This window comes from Muscardinus avellanarius (genome assembly GCF_963383645.1).
Source record: "Muscardinus avellanarius genome assembly, chromosome: 6".
NCBI classification, from domain to species: domain Eukaryota; kingdom Metazoa; phylum Chordata; class Mammalia; order Rodentia; family Gliridae; genus Muscardinus; species Muscardinus avellanarius.
In genome coordinates this window covers 70,285,401-70,301,780 of record NC_137791.1, presented here as the reverse complement: position 1 = coordinate 70,301,780, position 16,380 = coordinate 70,285,401, and the positions used below count along the sequence as shown (strand labels likewise).

Sequence of the window (16,380 nt, the reverse complement as noted above, 5' to 3'; positions counted from 1 at the left end):
ACAATAAAGAATAAAAAATAGGACAGGGGGCGTAGCTTGGAGGTCCAAATGCCCCTGGGTTCCATCCCCAGACCAGCAAAAAAAAAAAAAAAAATTAGGACTGAGGGTGTAGATCAGAGATAGAATGCCCCTGAGTTTAATCCCAAGTACCTCAATCAATCAATCAATCAATCAATCATCCATCAATCAATGAATAACAAAAAAAAGTGTTTATGTGTGTGTGTGTATTAAGACTGCCGCCTGCGGCAGCAGCAGCGAATTCACCGAGTCCACTACAGCTCCATCAGCGCACTCAACAACAGTGAGTCAAATTGCGGCCCCTAGAGAAGAAATCCCAGTACTGCACTCCCAGGGACTTGACCCAGTGGGGGGGTGGCGGTGGAAGAGATATCACACCAAAGGAGAACGCCCAACCTGGCACCCCTCCATGGTCTAAAGCAGCCTCGATTGACGCCCTGGGTCTGAGACTCTGCGATACAACCTATTAAAGGAGTAGTGAGGACTGAGATACCACAGACTCGAGATCCAGAGCACCTTAAGTGAAGTTGTAGTGACCCAAGGGAAGAACCCAGAGAAGGCACAAACTTCCAAAATCATGGGAAAGAGGAATAACAATGGAGCAATGAATGCCCACAACCCCACAACATCAGAACCCAATAAAACAGAAATTCAGAGATTTCTACAAGATCAAATCAGGAAAATAACTGTAGAAATAATAGAGGTGTTTCAAAAAGAATACAGAGAAAGCCAAAAAGAGATAAAGGATGCAATTAATGAAGTAAAGGCCTCAATTCAAAGTACAAACAACTGATTAGACCACATGGAGAATAGAATCTCGCTCTTAGAAGATGATCATTCCCAAAATGAACGCATAGTTTCTAATCTAGAAAAAAAAAATCCAACAGCAGGAATCTGACATTGAAAAAATATGGGCCTATTTTAAGAGAGCTAACCTAAGAATAATTGGAATAGAGGAGGGAAAAGAAGTTGAAACTAAAGGGATCAACAATCTCTTCAAGGAAGTAATAGCAGAAAATTTTCCAAACATAGAGCAAGAGGTCGATACACAGGTCCAGGAAACTTATAGAACCCCCGTTAGACAGGATTGGAGAAGAGGATCCCCACGCCACATAATTGTCAAAATGACCAATGTGGAAGCCAAGCAGAGAATCTTAAAGGCAACAAAAACAAAGGGCCAAGTGACATTCAGAGGCAAACCAATTAGAATCACTCCAGACTTCCCAAACCAAGCCATGAGAGCCAGAAGGGCTAGGAGTAACATATTCCCAATTTTGAAAGAAAACAACTTCCAGCCAAAAATTTCCTACCCAGCAAAACTTTCTATCAAATTAGATGGAGAAATAAGAAGCTTCCATGACAAACAGAAACTGAAGGAATTTATGTCTTCAAAACCAGCACTAGAGAAAATACTCAAAGAGATTAACTACAAAGAATTAAGTAATACACATCAGAACCAGAGAAACAAGATTTTCTATCTAACAGACAACTAAGATTGGTTATCTGTGGAGATTCATTATTTATGTTAGTCTTTTACCTATCTCTAAATTGTATTGTTTGCTTTTATTGTTGCTAATTTTTAGGATTTCTAGTTGGAATATTAATATACCTTCAGATACAGCATTTGGAAATATTTTATCCCATTCTATCAGTAACTTTTAACTCTGTTTACATTGTCTTTGGATATACAATTTTTTTTTTTAGGGAATTTGTATACCCTTCTGTTGCCTGTGCCATTGAAATCATATCCAAGAAATCACTGCCAATTTCAATGTTGTGAGGTTTTTATGACCCAGATTTTCTTCTAAAAGTTTATAGTCTTAAGATTTATATTTAGATCTTTTATCTATTTTCACTTAAGGTTAGGTAAGGGTCCAATTTTATTCTTTTTCATGTAATTATTATTTTTCAACAATATTTAGTTAAAAGATTATTATTTCCTCTACCAAATGTTCGTGGAAACCTTGTCAAAAATAACTTGACAATATATGAAAGAATTTAGCTCTAGGCTTTTATTTAACTCCAATGGTTTATATATAATCTGCCTTTATAATAGTACTACACTGTTTCAATTATTGTAGATTTATATGGTTTGAAATCAGAAAATATACATCTAGCTTTGTTCTTTTTCGAGATCATTTTGGGTATCTAGAGTCCATATTCCATATTAGGATAGATTTTTTTCTGAAAAATAAATAAATTAATGTATGATAGTTTCACCTAAAAAAAAAAAAAGAAAAAATATTCTCTGGTAAGAAAGAAAACAAAAAGAAATATTGAAATGTTATCTTTAAGTCATCAAAAGCTTGGTATCAGACAAATGAAACTGTTATGTGTGATTATCATTTTTAATTTTGGATAAATTGCTATAATACTAGATGTCAACCACCAAGCCAAGCATGGGAAGGAGGGATGGGGAGGGAAAATGGTGGGGATCGGGTATGGGTTAATTGGGCAATGTGTGCATGTATGTCTACAAAAGTTTTTTTTTTATCCCATTATGATGTATGAATACAGTGCACCAATAAAAAAAAATTAAAAAATAAAATAAAATGAAATAAAACCCACAGAAATTTTTGGAATGGCAAATCACTATTCTTGGTAGAATATTAAGATCCATGTGATTTCTAGGGAGAGAATGTGAAATAGAGATGACTTTTTCTCTACATACTTGTGCAATTTTTAAATTATAATTCAAAACACTTTTCCTTTTCTTTCTTTTCTTTTCTTTTTTTTTAGTGGTACTGGGGTTCCTGGAAACCCTTCTAACTCTGGGCTACCCTTCCAGACCTATTTTTATGTATTTCTTTGGAAACAGGGTGCAAGGCTCTCTTCGAACCTGCGCGATCCTCTTGTCTCCGCCTCCCAAGCGTGGGTATTACAAGTGTGTGCCACCACGCCCGGCCTTCAAAACACTTTTCAACTTTTGGTTGGGCATGGTGGTGCATGCTTGTAATCTCAGCATTCAGGAGGCTGAAACAGGAGGATTGCAGGTAGCAGATAGCCTCAGCTACTTAGTGAGGCACTCTGCAACTAAGTGAGACCCTATTTCAAAATAAAGAATAACAAAAAATAGGGCTGGGGTTGTAGCTCAGAAGTTGATTGCCTGTGGTTTCCTTCCCCAGATCCCCTCCCACACACACAAAATCAACTTTTGAACATTGAAGTAGTTTATCAGCTTATACAATTAATGTTATTAGTATGAAACTTCAGTCTGATTTAAAGAAAGATAATTTGATTTCTGTTTTTACCAATTCATTTGTTCATACTGATAATGAGATTGAGGTCAACTCTTACCCTTAAAAGAAGCTCGTCCCAATTTTGTAATACGAAAACATTGCTCTTCTTCAGACTGATAAACAGTGTCTTTTTGTAGGAGTCCTTTCTCTGTCAGGTATCTAAGTGATTCAACAGTTATCTCCCAGAGACTTTTTTCTTTCAATAAAATCTTTTGTTGGACACCAAAAAATGTACCATTCATAAAGTGATATATGTCACCAAGGTTTGTTGCAATCTGAAACAATTGAGAACTTCATTGGCACCTTTTCCTTAATTCAAGGTGCCACTTTGTACACTAATCAAGAGGATTACTCATTTCCATACTTCACAGCTATTTGAATAAAATTAGCATAAAATCTACATAGTTGCACATATAATTTTATAACGACATTTAAAAATTAACAAGAGCCAAATGCAGTGGTACCTGTTTGTATGCTCCCTGTCTCAACTTAGGAAGTTGATATAGGAGTACTGCAGGTTTGAAGCCAGCCTTAGTGACTTAGCAAGACCCTGTTTTAAAAAAAAAAGAGTTGTGGGTGTAGCTTGGAAGTAGAATGTTCCTGGGTTCAATCACTGATACAAAAAATAAGAAGTAACAAGAAAAAAATTTTTTTTTTTTTTTTTTTTTTTTTTTTTTTTTTTTTTGGTGGTACTGGGTTTCCTGGAAGTCCTTCTACCTCCGGGATACACTCCCATGGGCTACACTCCCAGACCTATTTTTTTAACTTCTTTATGTGGAAACAGGGTCTCTTAAGCCAGAGAGGCTGGCTCCGAACCAGCGCGATCCTCCTGTCTCTGCCTCCCAAGCGCGGGAATTACAAGCGTGTGTCACCACGCCCAGCTTCATATTCATGTTTTTAAGGAAAACACATATATGTTTTCCATGCAAAAACTCTTTCTTTAGATTTTTATTTATTTATTTTATTTTATTTTGTTTTGCGGGTCTGGGGATGGAACCCGGGGGCATTTGACCTCTGAATCCTGCCCTGTGTTTTATTTTTCATTTTGATACCAGGTCTCACTAAGTTGCAGAGGACCTTACTAAATAGCAGAGGCTGTCTGCAAACTGCGATCCTCTGGTCACAGCCTCCCAAATGCTGGGATTACAAGCATGCGCCACCATGCCTGGCTTTTTCTTTAGATTTTCAAACTTTTTTTATATTATCTCAAAATCTGTGATATTTACTCTCCAACTAATTTTTACTAATTCTCACTTAGCTTCCTTCCAGTGTGTGTGTGTGTGTGTGTGTGTGTGTGTGTGTGTCTGTGTGTGTGTGTGCTTGTGTATGTGTGTGTATGTTACTTGGGATTGAATCCAGGGACATTCTACCTTTGAGCTACAACCCAGCCCTTTTTTATTTTTTTGTTTTGAAACTGGGTCTTATTAGGTTGCTGAGAGTCTTGCTAAATTGCTGAGGCTGGTCTTGAATCTGCAATCCTGCTGTGTCAGCCTCAAGTACTGGGATTACAGGTATGTACCACTACAACCAAGCTCAGAATCTTTCTTTATTCCTTTTCATCCATTGGTGAAAGCATCCTTTAGTTCTAAAAATTGTATTAAAAATGAAAAAGAATCATGGAAAATACAACTGAAAGAATCCAGTAAAACAGGATCAGGCAATACATTGCCAGAAAGGCTACCCCTAAATAAGTAGCATTTTTCTAGGTCTTTTTTTCTCTATCTCTCATTCCTATCTCCTTTTCCTTTTCTTTTGCTCATTTTCTCCTCCCTCTCTTACAATTTTCAGCTTACAGTGGTGATCATAAGTAACACTTAAGAGTCTACTTGGTATTCAGAAGTAGAGATGACTCTAAATTCGAATAATTTTTTATTAGCCAATTTCATTGACATCAGCATATTATACTAAAATATGATAAATCAATAAGAATATTTCTCTCTCACAATTCTGATGATACTTAACTAGAAACTTAGGTAGTTATTTCATATTAAACCAATATAAGGGGCAATAAAAATATGGGGTGTGGACATTTTCGATTGTTTCTTGCTTCCCTTTTAATAAAAAAAATTTTTTTTAAACTGAGGATCTAACCCAGGTGTTGGAAGGCTTGTTAATTAGCTTTGAGGTCACCTCAGTTCAGCTTGGGAGTGGCACAGACTGCCCACCCAAGTGGAGATTTCTGTACACAGACAAATCTCTAAAGACCAGAAGAGATCTATAAGCAAAGACCTCAATAACTTCCCTGTTTATCTTTTCCTTCCCTTATTCATCTGTCACTATTTACCCTGACTTATTCCATGACTGCTTTGCTGTTTTCTGGGATTGATTTCTTACAATGTTTTGATTAATCTCCTCCCCAGTCCCCTCTGCTGTCTTTGTTTTTTAATAATTTTCTATAAAATCATTCTGATGCAACTTATGTTCATTCAAGAAACTTCTAATCAATCAATCAACATCAACACCATCTGCAATACCTGGGTGGTCTACCTTTGAGTTTCACCCCCAGCCCTATTTTATTACTTATTTTGAAACAAGAGTCTCAGTTGCTGAGGGCCTTGCCAATTTGCCAAGGCTAGACTTGATATTGTGATTCCCTGGTCTCAGCCTCCATACTACGACTAGAGGTATGTGCAACCAGGCCTCAAATGATATTTGATTAAGTGAAAAATGTACTGTTGAAGTAACCAAGAACTAATACTCAAATTTGTGGATTACCAATGTACTTAATTTTTGTATTGTTTCCTACCTGACTGACCACAGTTAACACTGAGGGAAGACAGGTGGGTGGGTGGGTGTGACATCTTTACTTGACCTCTCAATCTGTCTTCATGTTCTCTTTCTATCCCTCCCTGGAAAACTTCCTGACATAGTGATTAAATTCTCCTGGGCCAGCCCTTGCCTTTGGCTTCCATGAATTCTCAAAGCTAGATTTTCTACTGATGCCCCAACTTGCAAGTTGACCTACGCTCAACTCCAAAGTCAATTTTATTAATTCAAGTATTGACTGAGTGCCATCCACATGCCAACCACTGTGCAAAGTACTAAGTTTTGGTAATAAATGAAAATAAGAAGATGGCGACCGAGAAAAGCGGGGCTTAAGAGCCCCGCTAACAACCAATCTCTATTACCACAAAATCAGCGCCTTTCATAGCCAGAAAACACCATCACCAGAGAAACAAAAAAATGTAACTACAAGGGACAGAGAAAAAGAGGGCTGGAAAAACGGGACACCAGCAAGAAACCAGACTGCAGTGCTGCGGCCAGAGCCGCGGTGCGGAGCGGCGGGCACCATCTTTTCTTGCAGCACCAGGCCCCAGAGAGGAGGGGGACTCAGAAAGGAGCTCTGAGCCACAGAGGAGATACGCCGGCCTCACGGCTGAGGACGCAGCAGCAGCGCCTTACTGCCGGCAGCAGCGGCGAGTTCACCTGACAGCTACAGGTACAGACCAACACACTCAATAGCCCACCAGGCTCCAAGAGAAGCGGCAGACAGTGAGCTGAGGTGAGCTGCTGCGGAACAGCTGGGCGGGATTCGGCAGATTTTTCGGCTCAGGGAGCATCTAAAGTTCCCAGTGGCTGGGCTCAGCACACACTTCAGGGACTCAGAGCGGAGCTCAAAATAAGAGAAGAAATACGCCAGCCTCACGGCCAAGGCCATGGCAGCGGCGCCATATTGCCACCGGCGGCAGCAGCAGTGAATTCACCGAGTCCACTACAGTTACATCTGCGTACTCAACAACAGTGAGTCAAATTGCGGGCCCCAGAGGAGAAATCCCAGTACTGCACTCCAGGAGACTTGACCCAGTGGGGGAGTGGTGGTGGCAGAGATATCACACCATAGAAGAACGCCCAACCTGGCACCCCCTGATAGTCTAAAGCAGCCTCTATTGACTCCCTGGGTCTGAGACTCTGTGATACAACCCAGTAAACGAGTAGTGGGGTCTGAGATACCACAGACTCGAGATCCAGAGAACCTTAAGTGAAGTCGTAGTGACCCAAGGGAAGAACCCAGAGAAGGCACAAACTTCCAAAATCATGGGAAAGAGGAATAACAATGGAGCAATGAATGCCCACAAACCCACAACATCAGAACCCGATAAAACAGAAATTCAGAGATTTCTACAAGATCAAATTAGGAAAATAACTGTAGAAGTAATAGAGGTGTTTCGAAAAGAATACAGAGAGAGCCAAAAAGAGATAAAGGATGCAATTAATGAAGTAAAGGCTTCAATTCAAAGCACAAACAACCGATTAGACCACATGGAGAATAGAATCTCGCTCCTAGAAGATGAGCATTCCAAAAATGAACGCATAGTTTCTAATCTAGAAAAAAAATCCGAGAGCAGGAATCTAACATTGAAGAAATATGGGCCCATTTTAAGAGAGCTAACCTAAGAATAATTGGAATAGAGGAGGGAAAAGAAAGTGAAACCAAAGGGATCAACAATCTCTTCAAGGAAGTAATAGCAGAAAATTTTCCAAACATAGAGCAAGAGGTCGATACACAGGTCCAGGAAACTTATAGAACTCCCTTTAGACAGGATCGGAGAAGAGGATCCCCACACCACATAATTGTCAAAATGACCAATGTGGAAGCCAAACAGAAAATCTTAAAGGCAACAAAAACAAAGGGCCAAGTGACATTCAGAGGCAAACCAATCAGAATCACTCCAGACTTCCCAAACCAAGTCATAAGAGCCAGAAGGGCTTGGAGTAACATATTCCAAACTCTGAAAGAAAACAACTTCCAGCCAAAAATTTCCTACCCAGCAAAACTTTCTATCAAATTAGATGGAGAAAAAAGGAGCTTCCATGACAAACAGAAATTGAAGGAATTTATGTCTTCAAAACCAGCACTAGAGAAAATACTCAAAGAGATTAACTACAAAGAAGAAATAGGTAACATATACCAGAACCAGAGAAACAAGATTTTCCATCCAACAGACAACTAAGATTGGTTATCTGTGGAGATTCATTATTTATGTTAGTCTTTTACCTATCTCTAAATTGTATTGTTTGCTTTTATTGTTGCTAATTTTTAGGATTTCTAGTTGGAATATTAATATACCTTCAGATACAGCATTTGGAAATATTTTATCCCATTCTATCAGTAACTTTTAACTCTGTTTACATTGTCTTTGGATATACAATTTTTTTTTTTTAGGGAATTTGTATACCCTTCTGTTGCCTGTGCCATTGAAATCATATCCAAGAAATCACTGCCAATTTCAATGTTGTGAGGTTTTTATGACCCAGATTTTCTTCTAAAAGTTTATAGTCTTAAGATTTATATTTAGATCTTTTATCTATTTTCACTTAAGGTTAGGTAAGGGTCCAATTTTATTCTTTTTCATGTAATTATTATTTTTCAACAATATTTAGTTAAAAGATTATTATTTCCTCCACCAAATATTTGTGGAAACCTTGTCAAAAATAACTTGACAATATAGGGAAGAATTTAGCTCTAGGCTTTTATTTAACTCCAATGGTTTATATATCTGCCTTTAGAATAGTACTACACTGTTTCAATTATTGTAGCTTTATATGGTTTGAAATCATAAAATATATATCTTCTAGCTTTGTTCTTTTTCGAGATTGTTTTGGGTATCTAGAGTCCATATTCAATATTAGGATAGATTTTATTCTGAAAAATAAATAAATAAATGTATGATAGTTTCACTTAAAAAAAAGAAAACAATATTCTCTGGTAAGAAAGAAAGCAAAAAGAAATATTGAAATGTTATCTTTAAGTTATCAAAAGCTTGGTATCAGACAAATGAAACTGTTATGTGTGATTATCATTTTTAATTTTGGATAAATTGCTATAATACTAGATCTAGATGTCAACCACTAAGCCAAGCATAGGAAGGAGGGATGGGGAGGGAATGGGGTGGGGATTGGGTGGGGGCTGACTGGGCGATGTGTGCATGTATGTCTACAAAAGTTTTTTTGTATCCCACTTTGATGAATGAATACAGTGCACCAATAAAAAAAAAAAAAAAAGAAAGAAAAGAAATGTGATCCTTGCTTCTGCAGGGCTTACATTCCAGTGGAGTAATGTTATTGGCCAATTAACAAGAATATAATCACAGCCAGGCATGATTTCACTTGTCTGTAAGATACTCAGGAGGCTGAGGTAGGAGGATGGCAAGTTGGAGGCCAGCCTAGGCAATGAGCAAGACCCTGTCTCAAAATAAAAAGGGTTGGGAATGTAGCTTAGTGGTAAAGCACTTGCCTAGTATGTACAAAGTCCTGGGCTCAATCCCCGGTACTGATTTAAAAAATTAAAAAAATACAATTACAAACTGATAGGTACTATTAAAGGGAAAGAATACATCTCTATAAAGCATTCAACAGTAGATCGAGTGCACTCAGACAGAGGGAAGGCTTCCTGAGGAAATAAGTGATGCTGAGCTGAAATCTGAAGATGAATGAGATTTAATTAGGTAAAGGAGTAGGCTGACAGTGAGGCTGAGCATGGGAGGGAAGATGGGTGCAGCTCAGGTTTAGGGAGCATTGGGAGAAATGAAAAAAGAAAGCCAGCATGTCGAGAGCACAGAATGAGAAGGTGGTAAAAGATCGAGAGAGACAGGCAGACTACATCTCTCTTAGAGACCATGATAAGGAATTTGGGATTAATTCTAAAAGCAACAGGAAAATCACTGTCAGATTTTAAAAACAGAACACACTTTTGATCATTTTATGTGAAGAATCGGAGGGGACATGGGAAGGCAGGGAGGCCATGGTGGTTGTAGGGGGATCATCGGGGGACTAGGGCGGTGACCTGAGCAGCAGAAAGCAGCAAAGTGACCCGAGAGGAAGGACAGAGAGGCGGTCCAAAGCAGCCTACGCAACCTGCTTCTCTTTGCCTCTTACTCATTATTTACAAAATGGGAATTAGAGCTGGGCGTGGTGGCGCACGCTTGTAATCCCAGCATTTGGGAGGCTGAGCAGGAGGATCGCGGTTCGTGGACAGCCTCTGCTGCTTAGTGAGGCCCTTTTGCAACCCAGTAAGACCCTGTTTCAAAATAAAGAATAAAAATTAGGGCAGGGGGTGCAGCTCAGAGGTAGAATGGCCCTGGGTTCAATCCCCGATACCACAAAAATAAATAAAGAAAGAAAGAAAGAAAATGGGAATTATATTTAAGTCAAAAGTGTGCGAGGTTCAAAGAAAAAACATATAAAGTATGTAGCAGGGTGTCTGAAACAGGATTGTGATAAACTATAAGTGGAGCTTCCCTGAATCCCATGGCACAATTGCTTATATTCTCTCACTGCCAGATGTTTCCTTCTCTTCTGCAAAGTGTGGATCCAGTGTCTCTAGGATGTTTACCTTTAACCTCTGCTCCCTGACCTCACATTGCCCAAGTCACACATGTTGCCCTTCTTTCTTCTGATGCTATCCCACCTGGCTGTTCCTGTCCAGAGGACTCGACCTCTGCTTCAATTACAATGAGATTTCCTGTTACTGACCCTGTCTAGAATTCTAGGGTCTTTCCAAAATGACAGCACTACTGTAAATCCCCGTTGCAAAGTGTAGGATGAACCCTGGTGGCCTGTCCTCCTCAGCACTGGACCAAGTAACCCGAGTTCTGCCTCCTGTGGGCAGGCTTGGGTGATGGCTGCCTCCTCGCCCTGCCCTGCCTTCTCTTTATTTCCCTCCCTCCCTCTCTTCCTTCTTTCCTTCCTTTGGATAAAACCCAGGGCATTACACCTGACAACTACACCCCAGCCCTTTTTAAATTTTTAGGTTTGAAACCAGGTCTCGCTAGGTTGCTGAGGCTGGTTTCAAACCTGTACTCGACCTGTCTCAGCCTCCCAAGTACTGGGATTACAGGTGGGTGCCACTACTTCTGTCCTCTTTCTTTCTTTTTCTCCCCCTTCACCCCCTGGAGATTGAACCTATAGGTGTTCTATCTCAGAGCTATACCCCTAATCCTTAAATTTTTTTTTAAATTTTGAAACAAAGTCTTACTATGTTGCTGAAGGTCTCACTAAATCGCTGAGGCTGACCTCAAACCTGCAATCCTCCTGTCTCGGCCTTCCTAGTACTGGAATTATAGGTGTGTACTACTTGCAGTGTGATGAGGTCATAGCTGTTTACAAAGCTGTGCATTTTCCCAATGGCACTTTAGTCCCCTCCCACTAATTCTGATATATTGCTTTTCTTTTTCATTACATGGAAATATTTTCTAATTTTTCTGGTGATTTCTACTTTGACCATGGATCAAAGTGTGCATTTAGTTTCCAAATATGTGATATTCCCTTATATTTTTATTATTGATATATACTAATTCTGTTCTCATCAGATAATATACACTATAATTTTTCAATTCATTCAAATTTACTGAGACTTATTTTATGGTCTAGAAACTACCTTGGTGAATTTTTCACGGGTACTTAATATTTCATACATGCAATGGCACACTGGAGCAAGTACAGGCCAGAAATCTGGTGGTATCCATCCTAATCATAACTCACTGAGTGACTTTGAACTAATCACTAATTATCTGAGTCTACTATCTTATCAAATGAGTATGTATATATTGAGATGATCTTTCTTCTTTTTTTTTATTTTCTTTCTTTTTTGGTACTAAGAATTGAACCCAGGATGTTCTACCCCTGAGTAATACCCCAAGCTCTATTTTTAATTTTGAAAGGGTCTCATGAAATTGCTGAGGGTCTTACTAAGTTGCTGAGGCTGGCCTTAAACCTGCGGTCCTCCTATCTCAGGCTCCCAAGTACTGTGATTATAGGACTGCGTTACCAAGCCAGGCTTGCCTTTCACTCTTCTAAGTAGTGGAGTATAACATAAATGATGAGACAATTCATCCGCAAGGTAGCCAAAACGTGTCTTGTGATACTCTTTTGTTTACCAGTTTCCTTTTGTACTTTTGCTAAAACTATGTGATCAGTTAAGAACAACACTGGTTTTTTAGTTAGACAAAGCTGAATTCAAACCCTAGCTTTCCTATTTTGAGGAAGAGTGGTCTTGGGCACAGGGGTAAGATTTAATTAACTCAAGAATAACCCTAAAGGAGAGTTAACTAAAGGGTAACCCTAAAACAGTGAGCTAATTGCTAATCTTAGCAAAGAGGATGTTTTCCTGTTGGGCTTTTCTTTTTCCCTATCTGATAAAGGCTGCACTGATCTCTTAAATGTTTATAGCATCCTAGAATGGTTGCAAGACCACAGGGCACCTAACTCCATTCGGGGCTAGGTTACCCTATATCAGGACCCATTGTTTTACACTACCTTGTATCTCCCATAGAATCCACTAAGGTCTCTTACTTGTGATGGATACCAGTTATAAAGTCTTTTGTGATAGACAGCAGTTATATTTTGATTTTTCATTTCTTATAATTCAAGGAGGAAAAGTACATATATAAATTTAGATTCATTTAGCATGTCACAGACTATTCTTTTCTATATTAGATTAGAAATTAACATTTCTTTCATACCTTACAGTTTGCATAACTTTCAATCCCTGTTATCTCAGGTAGTAATAATACAATTAAAATATTTTAAAATACCTTCAAACCAATCAAAGAGAGAAAAAGAGTCTGTATTCCCTTGGTGAATTCCTGGACAAGATGGCTATAACAGTTTTCCAGTGGTCTGCTCATTAGTTCCAACACCTATAAAAGTTAAAGCAAGATTATGTTTTGTGTTGTTATTAAAATAGATGGTGTACCACATAAAAATTCTATGCTTCTCATAAATCTTGTGGCACCAAGGAGAGATTAAAAACAAAACAACAAATCCCCCAAAAAGCAAGAATAAGAATTTAACAGGTGTCTTTATAAAATTAAAGAAAGATATGTAGGGAAAACATTTTCATTTACAAACTATAAGAATATCCAAACTACTTTTTCAAATACTTAATCATGTAGAAGGATATATTATTTAAAATAACATTAATTTTTTTTAAATTTTGAATGAAACTAGGGATTGAACCCAGGGACATTCTACCTCTGAGCTACACACCCCTAGTCCTATTTTATGTTTTACTTTAAAACAGGGTCTCACTAAATTGATGAGGGCCTATATAAGTTGCTGAGGCTGGCCTCAAATCTGCAGTCCTTTTATCTCAGCCTCCCAAGTACTGGGATTACAGGCATATGCCACCATGTCCAGCTTAATAATTATTTTTAAATTTTAATTTACGTATTTTTATACTTTTATTGGTACATTATAGTCTCACATCATAATATAGTTCCCAGTGATATTGACATGTATGCACACAGCACTTGGTGGGCTTTCCCCTGGCTCCCTCTCCATTTCCCCCTTCCCCAATACGGTATTGAGATTGACATTGGTATTCTCACATACCTACATAATATCAACAGAAGTGATTCCTTCATTGATCCTCCCCGCAACCCCCTGCCCCTTCCCCTAGATACCTCTCTGGCTCCACTGAAGTTTCTTCTCCATTATCTGAAGTCCCTCTGGTATCCCAATTACTCCCTAGTTTTCTTATATGAAGGAAAAATGACCCTTCACTTTCTGTAACTGGCTAATTTCACTTAACAAAATGTTCTCCAGGTCCATCAATTTTCCTGCAAATGAGATAATTTTGTTCTTCTTGATTGTTGAGTAGAATCGCATTTTGTGTATATCACATAATTTTGTAATACATATATTGGTCGATGGACACCCAGGTTGGCTCAATAATTTAGCTACTGTGAATTGTGCTGCTATAAGCATAGATATGCATATATTACTATGATTTTCTCATTTTAGTCCCTTTGGAAAGATAAGTGAATTAACAATTAATTTTAAGAGATAATCTCATATAGGGCTAGACCAAAGACCAAGAAATGAATACCCAGTCAACCAGATTGAGTATTACCTGTTGCTTGTCTTTTTCTTGCAATATAAGGATACTTTCCCCAGTAGTATCCATTCCAGCACGGCCAGCTCTGCCAATCATCTGTTTATATTGATTCCTCTTTAAAAATTCCTTAGCAACATAGGGAGCTCTTAGAATAACTCTATGGAATTGATAAAATTGGTTAGAAGTAACAGTATCTGTAGTATTAGCATCTTCTTTTTAAACCCTTAATTTCATTAAATCTATCTAATATTAAATGCAATGACATATCAACTCAAAGTAACAGGCAACTACTGTTTACTAAGAATTTATAATGTCTTAGGTTTCTATGGTTTATATTTATTATTAGTAATTATTTTTAAAATGCTTAGTAAGCCAGGTGTAGTAGTGCATGTTTATAATCCAGCATTCAGAAGGCAGAGACAGGAGGATTGCGGTTCACGGACAGCCTCAGCTACTACTTAGTGAGGCCCTTTGCAACTTAGTGAGACCCTGTTTCAAATAGAGAATAAAAAACAGGGCAGGGGGTGTAGCTCGGAGGTCAAATACCCCTGGGTTCCATCCCTAGACCTGCAAAAAAAAAAAAAAAAAATCAAAAGGATCAGGCCAGGTATGGTGGCACATGCTTGTAATCCCAGCATTTGGGAGGTGGAGACTGGAGTATCACGGTTTGCAAACAGCCTCAGCTACTTAGTGAGGCCCTTTGCAACTCAGTGAGACCCTGCCTCAAAAATAAAAGCACTGGGTAGTTTCAAAAATAAGTAGCTGGGTGTAGTGGTGCACGCTTGTAATCCCTGCACTTGGGAGGCTGAGACAGGAGGATCAAACAGGTTTGAAGCCAGCCTCAGCTACTTAGTGAGGCTCTCAGCAACTGAGACCCTGTTTCCAAATAAAATATAAAAATAGGTCTGGGAGTGTAGCCCAGGGGTAGAAAGCCCCTGGGTTCTATCCCCAGTATGACACACACACACACACACACACACACACACACACACACACAAAGCACTAAAAATAGGGCTGGGGGGTGTAGCTCGGAGGTAAAATGCTCCTGTTCCATCCCAGATACCATTAAAAAAAAAAAAATCAAAAGAATCTGGGTATAGTTTAGTAGTTGAGCATCCCTGGGCTCAGTCCCCAGTACTGCCAACAACTGTAACAAACCCAGATTGGGAGAATGCAAACACAGAAGGACTTCTAATCTAAGAATGTTATTTTTCATTAAAATGTTAAAGGAAAAACTAATGAATTCTACAAATGCTGAAGATACATTTGATAAATTCTCACCCACTGCTGAGAAAATAAAACGGTAACTGAACTCCTCACTAGGTGGGAAGTGAAAAGCCCCGAGGCTGGCCAGCAGTCAAGCATCACGTACCTTCGGGCGGGGAGGTTGACTCCTGCGGCCAGGGTGGACGTGCAGGTGAAAAGGCAGAGCACGCCCGTGGAGTAGGCCTCCTCCAGCAGCTTCCTCTCCTCACTCGTGAGACCGCTGTGGTGGTAGGCAACTCCGAACGGGATGGTGCGCTTTAGGACAGGGCACAGTTTGCCATTGCTGATGTTCCTCAAGTTCGTAATCACCACGCATTTTTCTTTCTCTTTGTGTTTCAGATATTCTCTAGGAAAAAAAAAAAAGATTAATCAACCCTTGCCAGGGGAGGTGGCTCAGTGGTAGAGCACTTGCCTTTCTTCACTGATAATTTAACTCTCTTAATGTTTTGTAATCAGAATCATCACTGTCAAGACAGACTACCAGTTACTGAAACAAGAAATTTCTTGATCTTATGACAAATATTTGTATCTTTGTACTATTCCATAAATTGAATTCTCTTTTAGAGCAATCTATGACAGTGGGATTTGGAGGGGAGATAAAAGACAACTAGAATCTAGGTTAACAATCTATGACTAGTGATAAGGCTCTCACTAAGGGACTGAAAAGAAGTGTGGAAAAAAAACAAGCCAGGCATGGTGATTCATGTCTATAATCCCAGTATTTGAAAGGCTAAAACAGGAAGATTGCAGCTTCTCAGCCAGCCTCAGCAACTTAGTGAGACCTTGTTTCTGTAATGCTGGGTGTTTGGCTCAGAGGTAGAATGCCCCTGGCTTCAATCCTCAGTATGGAAAAAAAAAAAAAAAAAGATAAACCAGACATGGGACAAAAAGATGCAGAAAAACTAAAGAATTAGTTCGTAAAGTCACTTTATACTAATCTCTACTAAAAAACAAAGGCAGTGGTGGTTTTTTTTTTTTTTTTTTTGGTGGTACTGGGGTTCCTGGAAGCCCTTCTACTCC

General features: G+C 38.9%; 1 protein-coding gene across 1 annotated transcript in view; it reads right to left on the bottom strand.

Moving 5' to 3' along the window:
- The window catches only part of HELQ (helicase, POLQ like), a gene marked incomplete at both ends in the record, with an annotated part of 38,071 nt that overhangs the window by 5,720 nt on the left and 15,971 nt on the right, over positions 1–16,380 (bottom strand). The window contains 4 exons of the mRNA XM_080697211.1: positions 3,316–3,532; positions 12,791–12,895; positions 14,110–14,251; positions 15,467–15,706. Of these exons, the coding sequence (XP_080553337.1) occupies positions 3,316–3,532; positions 12,791–12,895; positions 14,110–14,251; positions 15,467–15,706 (704 nt within the window). The remainder of the gene's footprint in view (positions 1–3,315; positions 3,533–12,790; positions 12,896–14,109; positions 14,252–15,466; positions 15,707–16,380) is intronic.